We start from the raw sequence: 12,154 nt of genomic DNA on the forward strand, positions 1-12,154 counted from the left end.
ACAGTGGGACGGACTTAAGAGGGCGGAAGGATGGAAGAAGAGGCCAGAAAACACAGCAAGTATGGAGGAGTGTACAAGAGATGGAAGAGAGAGATACAAGCATTTGGTAATTAATCCACCAAATTGAGGAGGCGGGCAGCGTACCTGCAGCTCCAAGCAGTGTCTCTGTTTCTCAGAGATCTGTCTGCGCAGTGCCTGCTTCTCCTTCAGCAAACTCTCCAGACACAAAGAGCCCCAATCAAGCTTCAGCTCCTCACATCGAGACTTCAGCTGGAAAACAACAAAAACACACTTGCTGTTATTTGTTCGCTTAGAGAATGCTTGAGTGAAATGAAATGTAGTTTTATATCCGCTTGAAGGGCAAGGCTGTGTAGTACCCCCTGCGACAGTTACAGCTGAACTGAAACTTCAACCACCATTACGCAAATGCAGAGCAGCAGGAATGGTGACAGGTTTGAAACTCTGGGTGTGATGCTGTAGTAAGAGGGAGGAGGTTACAAAAGCATACTGTAGTAACAATGCCTGAGGCCTCACCAGTAGCAGACTGTGGTCTCTCAGCAAGGCCATATCTCTCTCAAGCTGCTTCGTCTGCTCTTTCAGCTGACGATTGTGGGCTGATATCTCCTTCTGGGCCTGCAGCAGGTCCTCCACAGTCAAGGCTTTCACTCCCAGCTGCACGCCACAAACACAGACACACGGTCATACATCAGCTACAAATACATAATGCCAAAACAATTTAACATCAGTAACAATCCCTTCTTCGCAGACCTGCTGCAGTGATGTAGAAGTGTACACAGGGTCTGATCATTGTGACCTCAAATCACTGTTGGGTCTATTTGAAGCTTTAAACATAGCACATGTCCTTCTACACCCACAGGGACGCTGCATGTGTCTAAAGGCCTTTGCACACTGAGTTTGTTTTTTTCGTCCGAAATTGTTGCACGCCTAAAAACAAATACGACTTCACATTTGGTCAATCATGTTTGTACACTGAGTCCGGAGCTTTTATCCATTATTAAAATTCCCACAACAGATTTTCAGTTGTGTTTAAAACTTCTAGAATTGGGATATACATGGAAATGCATATAATCTTTTCAGGTTGTGCATCAAACAGCTGCAGTGTAGAGCTTATTGTTGGTGCACATGCTGTACTTTGGACTTGTGTGTATACTTAATAATAAATTATCTAAAAATAAAGGAACTAAAAACATGGCTGACAGACAGAAGTAAACATGGAGAACAACTGATGCACATTTCTGGGTGTTGTAATACTGTCATACTGTGCAGTAATAGTGTTGATTGTGGCAATACAGCTGTGTAATAAAGAGCAATAATGCAGCAGTTCCCACCTCATCTAGTTTGGTCTGAAAGAGACCTTTGATCTTGTCCTTGTGAGTCTGACAAACAGAGTGGAGCTGCTCCGCCTGCCCTGACAGGTCCCTGTGTTTTTGCTAGAGACAGAAAAATAAGAATGCAGGTAAAAGGTTAGGCAGAAATGCAAAAGATTATGATGCTTAATATTGCACTGTGACACTTAATATGTGCTGGCATGATACGGCAATACAGTGGCATTACTTATTACCTTCTCCTGTTCTAGAAGCTGCTGCAGGTTGGAGCGGTACTGAGGGGTCTTCATGTAGGACATAAACTGGAGGTATTGAACTTTGATGTTATCTGTAAAAAGATGTAGGTCAGGGACACAGAGGGAGCAAGAGAGCAAAAACACAGGATACATTATTAGTTAGGCTGTTGGGGAAATAGAGCTCAGACACCAAACAGACTGACTTATACAACATTCAGGATGATAGGACATTTAAGGGGCCACCAAAGTTGTTTTCCCTGAGACCAGCATATTTTTGTAATTCTTTGCAATGGGAACGCTGCATATTTACGCTACGCTACAGATGCCAGCAGCATGACAAGGCGCTAAGTGTTTATGCTGCACCGAGTGCTGCAAATTTGGCGTTTTGTTTTGAACCCCCGATAGTTGAAAGACGTTCAGCTTTGGGTAAAACGCTGCACTGGTAACTGTCACTTTTTAGCCAGCTGTCCAACCCAGCCTGTCTGACATCATCGCACAAAATACTGAGCCCCAGCCTGACCAAGCCTGACCCCCCAAAAAAGGACTAGTCGGCTTCTAATGCCAGGACACGGCCCGGAGGAAGGATAGAGAGCCCAGCACGGAGCCTGGCTGCTGTCCAAGTGACCACCTTGTATTTAACTTTGGCGAACCTCGACTCAATTATCAGGACCTCCATCTTCTCTTGTGTTCTTCTCTCCGACCTCGTTGACAGTGACACCGACACTAACAGCCCCCTAACCCCACCCCCTCTTTTGTTTAACTGGGCCGGTCACTGGTCAAAAGCCGCCTGGCTACAGCAAAAGAAACAGAAGATGATGACGATGTTGGATTTAAATTTTAATGTAAGAATACTCAAATAAATTTAGCACCGTGTGCTTCATCCAGAGCAAGTCCTCTACCTTGCGCTGACATCTTTATCTCTGCGGACTCCGAGGAGCACCCGGTGTTTTCAGCTGGTAGAAAAACACTTTGGGTGGACACAAGGCTGCAGAACTCAAACTAATGAATGTTACCCGATTAGATTTTATGTCTCTACTTGTGACGTCTCATTTACAAACTCTGCTCCTCTCACTGTAGACTGGTGCAATAACTTTTCATAGAATTCATATACAGAAATATTTTTTACATAAAATCTTTAAAGGAGACCTATTTTGCTCAATTTCTGGTACACACTGAATTTTTATCCAGATTTGTAGTCTCATATAATATGTACGACTTGACAACAACTTTGAACATGACAGATAAAACATGAATTCTTTATGAGTCTTCGTCAGCTCACCTAGCAGTTGCTGTAGACCAGGAGGAGTCGGGCTCAGAAGCAGTTGACTAGAGGAATAGTGCTGGACCTTGGGAGGTAGCTGGTAGAAGGGAGGTGGCCGGTATGCATCTGTACACACAAGAAGCACATTCATGTTAAATTGAGATACAGTCACAAGTCCTTTCTGTAATATGAGGCAGCTCAAGGTTTTCCATGATTGGTTACATGTTCCATTCAGAAAAAGCAAATGTGCACTATTATAAAGCCTGAGGGTTTTATCTGGCATATTGTTGTGTGTGTGTGCCCTCTGACCCTGAGGGGGCGCTGCAGAAAGGGTCTTGGCGTGCAACAGATCCAACGCGCTCTGATTCTTCTTGTTTTTCTTCTCAGCAGCCGGGGCGGCCTTCTTGGGTCGACCACGCTTCTTGTTGTTCAGCTTGCGAGCTTTGGGCAAGAGCCGAGCTCTTCGGGGTTTGGCAGAGGGCTTGACCACTGTCACCAAGGTAGGACGCTCTTCCTCACTGCAGGAGTCCTGCTGTGATACGCATGCACAAACACATAAGTACATAATCATACAAAGGGCACAAAGAGCTTGCCTTGCTGTGTTAAGTTGATTGACATGTTTAGAAAACAAGAGATAAACATTTCAAGGAAAAATATGACATAAAATATAGCCGAAGGTAATGCAATTAAAGTTGATTCATATTTAATCCCCATCCAGCTGGCACTTAGAATTGCTTCCCACTTTAAGTCTCGTAAATCCCAGCATGTCCTACCTTGTTTTGTTCTTTCGGTTTTGTGGGCGTGGTGCTATTGCTTTTACTGTCCTTCGTATCCTTCTGCTGACGTCGCCTAGCTGCCTCTTGTTCCTCCTGAATTAACATGATCCAATTTAATTATTTGATACGGAAATTATAGAGAGTACAGTGACTCATGTTAACACACTGAGGAAGAAGAACATGACTTACCCTGAGTTTAGGATTTTTGAGACTAGCAAAATAGTTTTCAAGCTGAAAAATAGGAGAAGGAAAATTAGAATCATCACAACATTCTACATCAGCTCAAATAATCATGGTGTTTACAACTTTAAAGACTTTTTAAAAAGATTGTTTCACACTTTTGGCTGTAACCTTATTTCAGAACTGTCACTGTGCGTGTACAGTTTGCACCCTGTTCAAACAATGTTTCTTTCATTTTATCTTAATTTACATTCGTAAAGTAAGACACTTTTTAAAGCAAACAAGACCCTGAACAACACTTCATGATTAATTGTTGCACATTGTGACATGTTTTTTTGTAATACAATCAATACATAAAACATGAGGGTTAGTAAAACTCAACTGAAACTAGTTCAAGTAAAGCCTGAGCTTGTCGAGGCTTCAACAGATGATAATGTTAATCCAGATTGCTTCAAAAATTCAAACACAGATACCGTGACATGTAAATTGTAATAAAAATTGCTGACCAGTCTGTTTTGTCCTCCGGTGAAGTTTTTGGATTATGAATGCAGATTATTAGTCATTTGCTCTAACGCAGGCACACAACCTACGTGCATCAGGTCATTTGTCCGTCAGTTGCAGCATTTGTTGTTTGTCAAACATGAGAAGATGCACGGCTTGTGACCAGTCACCATCTGTCACTGCCAGTTCTCTTACTCTTGTTTACCAATCAATCCCATAAACTGTTGAGATGGGCTCATCGTCGGTCCCAAATCTCTCATCAAATCCACCCATAACTTCTCCCTCTCCATCAACGGCTGCACTCTGCACTCTGCCCCCCCCCCCCCATGTCCGTAACCTTGGTGTCATCTTTGATCAAACCCTCTTCTTTGACCAACATATCAAACATATCACCAAAACGGCCTCCTTCCATCTCATAAACATCACCCGCCTTGGTCCTTCCCTCTCCTTTTCAGCTGCAGACTCTCATCCATGCATTCATTACATCCAGACTGGACTACTGCAACAGTCTCCTCTACGGTTTGTCAGCCAAAACACTCAAGAAACTACAGTATATCCAGAACTCAGCTGCTCGTCTTCTCACACTCGCTGACCACATCACCCCCATCCTTCATAACCTCCACTGGCTCCTCATCCCCCAGCGTATCCACTTCAAACTCCTCCTCATCACTTAGAAAGCTCTCCACAACCTGGCTCCCCCCCATCTGTCTGAGCTCCTCCACCGGCACACTCCCTCCCGCACTCTCAGGTCTGCTGAAACCAACCTCCTGCACCACTGCACCTGGGGGGACAGGGTCTTTTCCATTGCTGCTTCCAAGACACCAGAGACTCCCCCTCACTTTCCACCTTCAAGAAAACCCTCAAAACACATCATTTCTAAACTGCCTACAGCCTCTAAAATCAGTATACCTCGCCCTTTCTGCATTATTTCATTATTTCCCTCTCTACCTCGCTATGGATCATTCTTTTTTTTTTTTTGCTGCCATTCTTTGTTAAGCGTCTTTGAGTATCCTGAAAAGCACTATATAAATCCAATGTATTAATGTTATTATGATGAAAATGGATGACATGACAGTGCCCCAAAAGTGAAGCCAAAACACTTCAATCTCCTCCTGGTAACTGGCTGCAGTCAGGTCATAAAGCCCACCCACTTCATGTAAGCGTCAAAGTACATGTCGAATAAATTTTTCCCCAAAGATGGTTCCTGTCATTTTAAGTAGTTCTTATCACGCTAATGTTTGTTTTCCTGATACGTTTGGTTTTAATTAGTCATTTGATGCCATAAAAAGGGGAGGCTGACATCATGATTGACAGCTGTGTGTGCCAGTCTGTGTGCTGGTTGGACGAGGGTATGGGAGGTCACCAGCGCAAATGGCAGCGGGTGTATCTGGGATATTTCGGCTTCATTTTGTACAGTGGGATGAAGTGAATATAAGTGTTTTCCATCTTTACATAGAGTCATGAATCAAAACCCACCCTCTAAAGCAGTGGTTCCCAACTGGTGGGTCGCAGCCCAAAAGTGGGTCGTGAATGTGTCAAGTTTGTAAAAAAACACACTTTATTTTGAAGTACAGTAAATATCCTGCACAGAGCTTTTATTTTTGAAGTGCTGTTTCCTGCTGTAGAGTGAGTGAATAGCAGACAGCTACTTGACAGAGACCGCAAACTGGCTTGACGATATGACCAAACACAAATATGACACTGAATATCTTAAACTGTGTGGACCTTGAACTAATGACTAAGGACAAATCTGGACCCCGTGGCTGGACCAGTTGGGAACCACTGCTCTATGGGTACAAACAAAGTCAGCTCACCCACCATTGGCTGCAAATATGCAAAAAAGTTATTAAGCGAGAAGAGTAGCCACATCTACTACAAGTGATAACACAGAACAAGATTGTCACTGGCACTTTTTAAATAGCGTGCAAGCTCTCTCGCTAGGATTCCCACTGGTAACCTGGGATTACTTTAACCAATTACCAGAATGACACACTCATCAGTGTTATACATTGCACTCGTGTCACCCTCTGTGTCCTCAGACGGCTTACTCCTGAGACTGACTACTCATTAAGACAATACCAGCTGTTATCATGGCAGCCTATCTCCTGAGTTTACACTACTCTTTGTCTCTAATGTATAATGTGTTTGTGCCGCTTCGGCAGCCAATTAGTTTTATTGGTCTGTTCTATTGGTCTTACTATAGTGCGATCTATGGTATGCAGGTAGTAGGACACCGGCTTTCCAGTCCAGGACACGGAGCCCCTCAGTGGAGAAAGCTCCACCACACGCATTATTGTGCCAATATCTGCGGGACAATGAGAGAAAAAGCATGTCAGATACACACATCAAAGGAAGCATGAGGTATTGAAATTTGATTTCCCACTGTTGGTAGTACTTACCGCTCAAGTTTCGACTGTTTATTCTAAAATTTAAAGGTGCAAAAGGTTTGGAGGATACAATTTTTCCACCTGTGAAAACACAAAAACAACAAACAAAACAAAATTAATTTTCTCCAAATAAGTTCTTGATGCCGTACAGTGGGCTCACAAAGTATCTCATGACATAAATAAACTATAAAACACATTTACTTCCTCACTTAGAGACAAGACTCCATAAACACATTCATCATACTGTAAGGCTAAGTATATAAAACTAGTGAGGTGGCATAGTGGGGCTGTGAGGTCAAAGGTCAAGTGTCAAGAGTTGACACAGTGGCTACTGGATATCACCAGCCAGTGTTATTTTAATCACCGATGACAACAGCTGAATAAATATTTTTTTATCCAGTGAGCCAAGGCGCCACTCCCAGTGCTCCCAACAGAAGGCCTCGATGTTTTCAACACAAACTAGAAGCTGTCATAAGCTATAAGGTAGGCTGTCAGCACCTGGTATTTAAAAGCCTGCTTTGATGAGTTTCCTCCTGAGGCCTCATAAAATGTCTCTTTTTTTATTGTGGCTCATCAACCATCAATCATCTACCATACAAGTCATTTAATGACATCTGTAATGACAAATTAGCAAATAGCTCAAAGTAAAGATAAAGGATCAGAGAAGTGAGAATCATATATTTCTCTCTCATTGTATTGTTTAATAAAGATTGCTGATGTTAAGTTACTTAGTATTTGAAGTGACAGTCTTGTGGATGCTATGAGCTTATAAGTGACTCCCTAAATTTAGATGTACAAATACTTTCCAGCGTAAATACACCTAGTATACCGACTTATGGTTGACAAAATGCATTGTCAGAAATACAAGGGGAAGATTTTGATTTAAAAAGCCACCCATGTTTAACCAAGAGTCAGAATGCTGCAGCTGTTTTTAGGAACACTTCACCTATCCATGACTATAATCCACAAGTAGTGAAAAATACTCACCTTCCTTCATGTTAGCAAAGCGCTCCTTCAGCTGGTGATCTACCTCTGGACCAAAGGCAAAGTTATTCACAAAAATAATACTGCAAGACAGACAAGAAAAGAAACATTTTAGATCTAAAGCTGGTGGTAGAAAGGGAGATTAATGTTTTGGTAAAGTCCTGCAAACACAAAAACACATATAAGTCTCCTGCATATGATGCTTTTTATCTAGATGACGAGAGTTACACCTGTTTATCTGTAAGTGAATAAGTTTCATAACGGCAGCTTTTATTACCCGACTGAACCTTTGCATTATGATACACAGCAATTCCTATTTTTTAGTCCCTTTAACCAATAATGGTCTAATTGTGTCTTTCAGACTGTTACGGAGTCCCGGTTCGATTTAACACCTTGTGGTGGCAATCCTTTCCTTCCATTCTTCAGACAGAAAGTCCCCCCTCTCCAGCTGAAACAAACACAGCAGAGTTAGGTTTAAAACCCTGAACACACGTGGATCAGCAGAATAATATTTAAAAGTTTCTGAAAGTGTGCATCATGATAGTCAACTCACTGTGTACTCCCCATGTTTCTTCCCATACCATTTCATCCACTTTTTAAACTCTTTATCCATGGACTGAAAGAAAGAACGTGAAAATTAATATCCAGACAAAATGATGAAATTAAATGATTTAAACAATTAACAATCAGCACAGCATGAGTGTGTCCCAGAGGCCATTCCAGAAAGAGGGATTAGCAAGTTAATGAGAGCCCTTGAGTGATATTCTGCATATTGAATTCAGGTTTTGCAGAAAAGCCTGTTATTGCCAAGTTTGTGTCTTTAACTTTGATGACTAAATAGGGATTTTTACTACTGTATCGAATTGACGCTGAACCCTACATCGTAGCCTGATGTGCACCTCCCCAGGAATATAACTACACGCCGTGGTGACGCAGACCTCCTGTCTATTTTTGTAAGCTAAAACCATTTCCCTCAGTGGAAACAAAGCTTTTATTTACTTTAATTTCACAGATAAGAAACAATAAATTGTGAAGACAGTAAAGCCTCCACAGGAATAGCATTTTAAGTCTTGTGTGTGATTTATCCTGGCTGCATATGAGCAGAGGAAACCGCTGGTCACTAGGCTAATTTATGTAAAATGGTCTTATATGAGAAGAGGAGAAGATCGCTAGCTGCTAGGCTAATTTATACAATGTAAAATGCCACAGGCTTGTGCTAATAACATTAGCATGTTGTGTTTGTGGGGAAAATGTGTCTAGATAAAGACAAGTGTTTGTCTGTGAGTGCTGTGAGTTATAGTGAAGCTGAATAGTGCACTTGTGTTTGAAGCTGTCTCTATTAAACCATACTTAATGTGTGTTTAATGTGTGTTTTGAATCAACTCAACTTTACAACACTTCACAGAAACCCCGCCGCTGACTAGTGTTTTGGAGGTGTAACTGCAGAGTGACACAGACACACCACCGCACAAGCATAAATGCTCACAACAGCATGGGCCACGTGTGTAGGCTACAGCATAGGGTTTGCATAGAGCTGACGCACAAGTATAAATCCTGCTTTGGTGTGCTGCTCAAGGGTAATGATGATAAGATGAAATGTGAACCTGGAAATTCACTTTGTACACTTGTCTGTTTATTTTCCGGAGGTTATTTGCACTACACCAACACTCCGTCACTTCACTACAATGACTGATGAGGTTGTGATTTTTTTGACACTGTTGTGTAGCCTTTCTCTGCTCTCTTTCAGGAACACCCCTCTGGTCCTGTGAGACATTTATGTAGTAGTTACCTCTGCATAGGTAGCTGGAATGTCTGCTTTCTCTACACCGTAGTAGTGTTTACAGTTGGTTGCTGCTGCAACCTGCAGCACTACCTGCCCCACTCCTGCAAATAAGAAAACAATACGTTAATGTTTTACACCAAACAGAAACACCTAGCCTGTCAATAAAGCCACCTTGTTTATGACATATTGAAAACCATTTTTTTCTTTAACCCACATCCTGACCTACACCCACAACTCTTAACATCTTTGTTGTCCTTTAAACATCAAAACATTATCAACCATGTATTTGAAAGGTCTGGAGATACACTACTGACTGACATCCTGAAATAACAGCAGATTAAACTAACCACTGCCAAGGTCAACAAAGGTGTCATCTTCCATCATTTCCATCTCGTCGATGATCTGAGCCACCAGGTCGAAAGAGGTCTCTCCGTACACCTCGGGGGAAAAGGGCTCATAGTTGTTCAGCTTCTCCGGGTCGGTCACTGAGTGGTTGTACACCTGCTGTAGGATGTGTCTCAGCAGCCCGTTGGAAGGACGCTTGTTTAGCTTCATGGGCTGGGTGGTCCCCTTCCACTATAAAGGTGGAGTTATATATTTATTCACACTAAAGCACTCAAATCAAAGCATAATGGCTTCACTATGCAACACTGTGGCAATGTTATCCAGTAGTGCTGGCGTTTCAAAGAGGAGGACACAAGTTCTGGTCATGAATGTGGACTAGAGGGCAGCTGTGAAACATCTTGGTCAATAACTACAAGTTAAAATCAGTAATTATAGACACATATCTTTAACATTATTCATGTTAGACAGTGTTGGTTCATGCGTAGCACAAATTTAGAGTACACTGTAATAGACTCACAGCGCACAGATACAGTGCTCACTCTCAGTGACTAATATTTTCACATTCACTTCACCTACACAGCACTACAAACCCTCACACATATGGACTCACCAGCTGGTGAATGCTGTCGATGGCCCTGTTGTACTTGTCACAAAGTCTCTGCATACTCTCGAAGCTGTGAGAATAACGACACACAAAATGAAGACAATCATTTTGCACAACATGAAATCCAACCCTTCAGTCCAGCACAAGAACTATTTTTATCTTTATGTAACTCTGAAAATACTACAATAATATAATGGTGTCCACTGTGGCACAGATATAACAGTTAGATAACAGTTACTGACACTTTTAGATTTGATTGTATTTTCGGCTTTAGAGAACCAATTTAAGACTTCTATTTAGACACACAGTACAAGCAGGCTGTTAGATCAGCAGTCAGCCTGACTAAATAAAAGTGCTGACACTGTAAGAAGTTTTATTTACTTTCTCATAATCTTCACAGATCTTGGACAAGTCCCTTTAGTATGTTTACTAGTTTGTTTTTATTTTTACAGTGCCAGCAACTGACTTGACTCTGACTTTGATGCGACTCTGAGCTCACCTCTTGGTGTCGTAGTCAATGAGTACGTAGTTTTCCATGGCCAGTTTGAGGTCAGGGATCTCCTCACACACCCACCTAGAAAAAGCACCACGCATACAATCGTCACTAGATCATACATCCGAAACAGTCACTTGCGTTCTGTGTGAATGTGGGAGTGTGCACGTGGGAGTTGAGTCAGAGAGAAGTCATTTACCGAATGGTCTCGATGATTTCATGAGCAGCATCATGGTGTTTATCCTGAAAACAGAGAGGGGGAACAGAATGTTAAACACCTCTCAGTATGACCCATTAAAGCCACCAGCACCACAAAGTACAGCTTCCAAAATGATCATAACGTTTAAGCCATCACCTCTAAAACTGTCAACAACAACTGAATATTATAGCCTTCATGACAGCAGGATTTATTGCAGGACTGTTTTATTACAGTGTGTTTGTTTAAGCTCAGTGTACCTAACAAACTGGCAGTGCAGAAAACCCAAAACAGTCCCTTGAAATATATAAAACTCTATAAACCAGGTAGCACAACACATAAAAGAGAGTTTACACAATCATTTTCTTTCAGTTTCTGGTATATGTCATTAAAGTTTACCATTTACTTCAACTTCAAACTCAACTTTCTTTTATCATTACGAACAGAAATGTCACAAATAAGAAGAAATAAATATGATAACGCAGAAAATATCTGAATAACAATTTCCTGTCTGGCAATTTCTATTCTTTCTATACGTACCATGCAATCTATGGTGAGCAGAGGTGAATGTAAACACACAGACACACTTAAATAACTGAATTACAGCTTCATGTTAACACAATGCAATGACCAGAGTGTTTATGTCTGATTCATCCTCTTGTAGCAGCACTATCTCACAGACACAACAATGAGCACAAACTGAATGCTGTTTAGACTACTCGGGAACTCAGTGTTCACAACACATACTATCCACCTTATTCCTAGCCCCCATGATACCTTGCGTGAATTATGGGTGCAACTTCCGGCGTTGAACCGAAACCGGCAATTTCCAATGGTAACAGTTTGTTAACAATATTCTCTTCTTGTTTCAAAGAGCATCTGGGAAATAAAACGCGGAACACACCACCTGTTATAGCTCAAACGGGATTATGTGATCATACCTCTGCCATCTCTGACAGCCATCTCTAAGCATTGTTGTTTTTTTCCCCTTTCAACCGAGCACGCTAGCAATCAGCTTGCCTTGCTCTGTTAAAATATTGTTAACTTTAACAAGGCCCAAGC

At 41.8% G+C, this 12,154-nt stretch overlaps 1 protein-coding gene across 3 annotated transcripts in view; it reads right to left on the reverse strand.

Moving 5' to 3' along the window:
- dot1l (DOT1-like histone H3K79 methyltransferase) overlaps positions 1-12,154 on the reverse strand; it is a 31,774-nt gene that overhangs the window by 14,402 nt on the left and 5,218 nt on the right. For all 3 annotated transcript variants that reach the window (XM_050054260.1, XM_050054262.1, XM_050054259.1), the window contains exons 2-19: positions 11,096-11,139; positions 10,903-10,977; positions 10,410-10,473; positions 9,802-10,030; positions 9,461-9,555; positions 8,225-8,287; positions 8,064-8,119; positions 7,675-7,754; positions 6,700-6,768; positions 6,499-6,605; positions 3,809-3,850; positions 3,617-3,712; positions 3,153-3,375; positions 2,862-2,969; positions 1,583-1,674; positions 1,350-1,451; positions 535-672; positions 145-270 (exon numbers count right to left, since the gene is read on the reverse strand). In XM_050054260.1, coding sequence (XP_049910217.1) covers positions 145-270; positions 535-672; positions 1,350-1,451; positions 1,583-1,674; positions 2,862-2,969; positions 3,153-3,375; positions 3,617-3,712; positions 3,809-3,850; positions 6,499-6,605; positions 6,700-6,768; positions 7,675-7,754; positions 8,064-8,119; positions 8,225-8,287; positions 9,461-9,555; positions 9,802-10,030; positions 10,410-10,473; positions 10,903-10,977; positions 11,096-11,139 — 1,809 coding nt within the window. The remainder of the gene's footprint in view (positions 1-144; positions 271-534; positions 673-1,349; positions 1,452-1,582; positions 1,675-2,861; positions 2,970-3,152; positions 3,376-3,616; positions 3,713-3,808; positions 3,851-6,498; positions 6,606-6,699; positions 6,769-7,674; positions 7,755-8,063; positions 8,120-8,224; positions 8,288-9,460; positions 9,556-9,801; positions 10,031-10,409; positions 10,474-10,902; positions 10,978-11,095; positions 11,140-12,154) is intronic.

Source organism: Epinephelus moara, chromosome 10 (assembly GCF_006386435.1).
Source record: "Epinephelus moara isolate mb chromosome 10, YSFRI_EMoa_1.0, whole genome shotgun sequence".
In the NCBI taxonomy this organism is placed as follows: Eukaryota; Metazoa; Chordata; class Actinopteri; order Perciformes; family Serranidae; genus Epinephelus; species Epinephelus moara.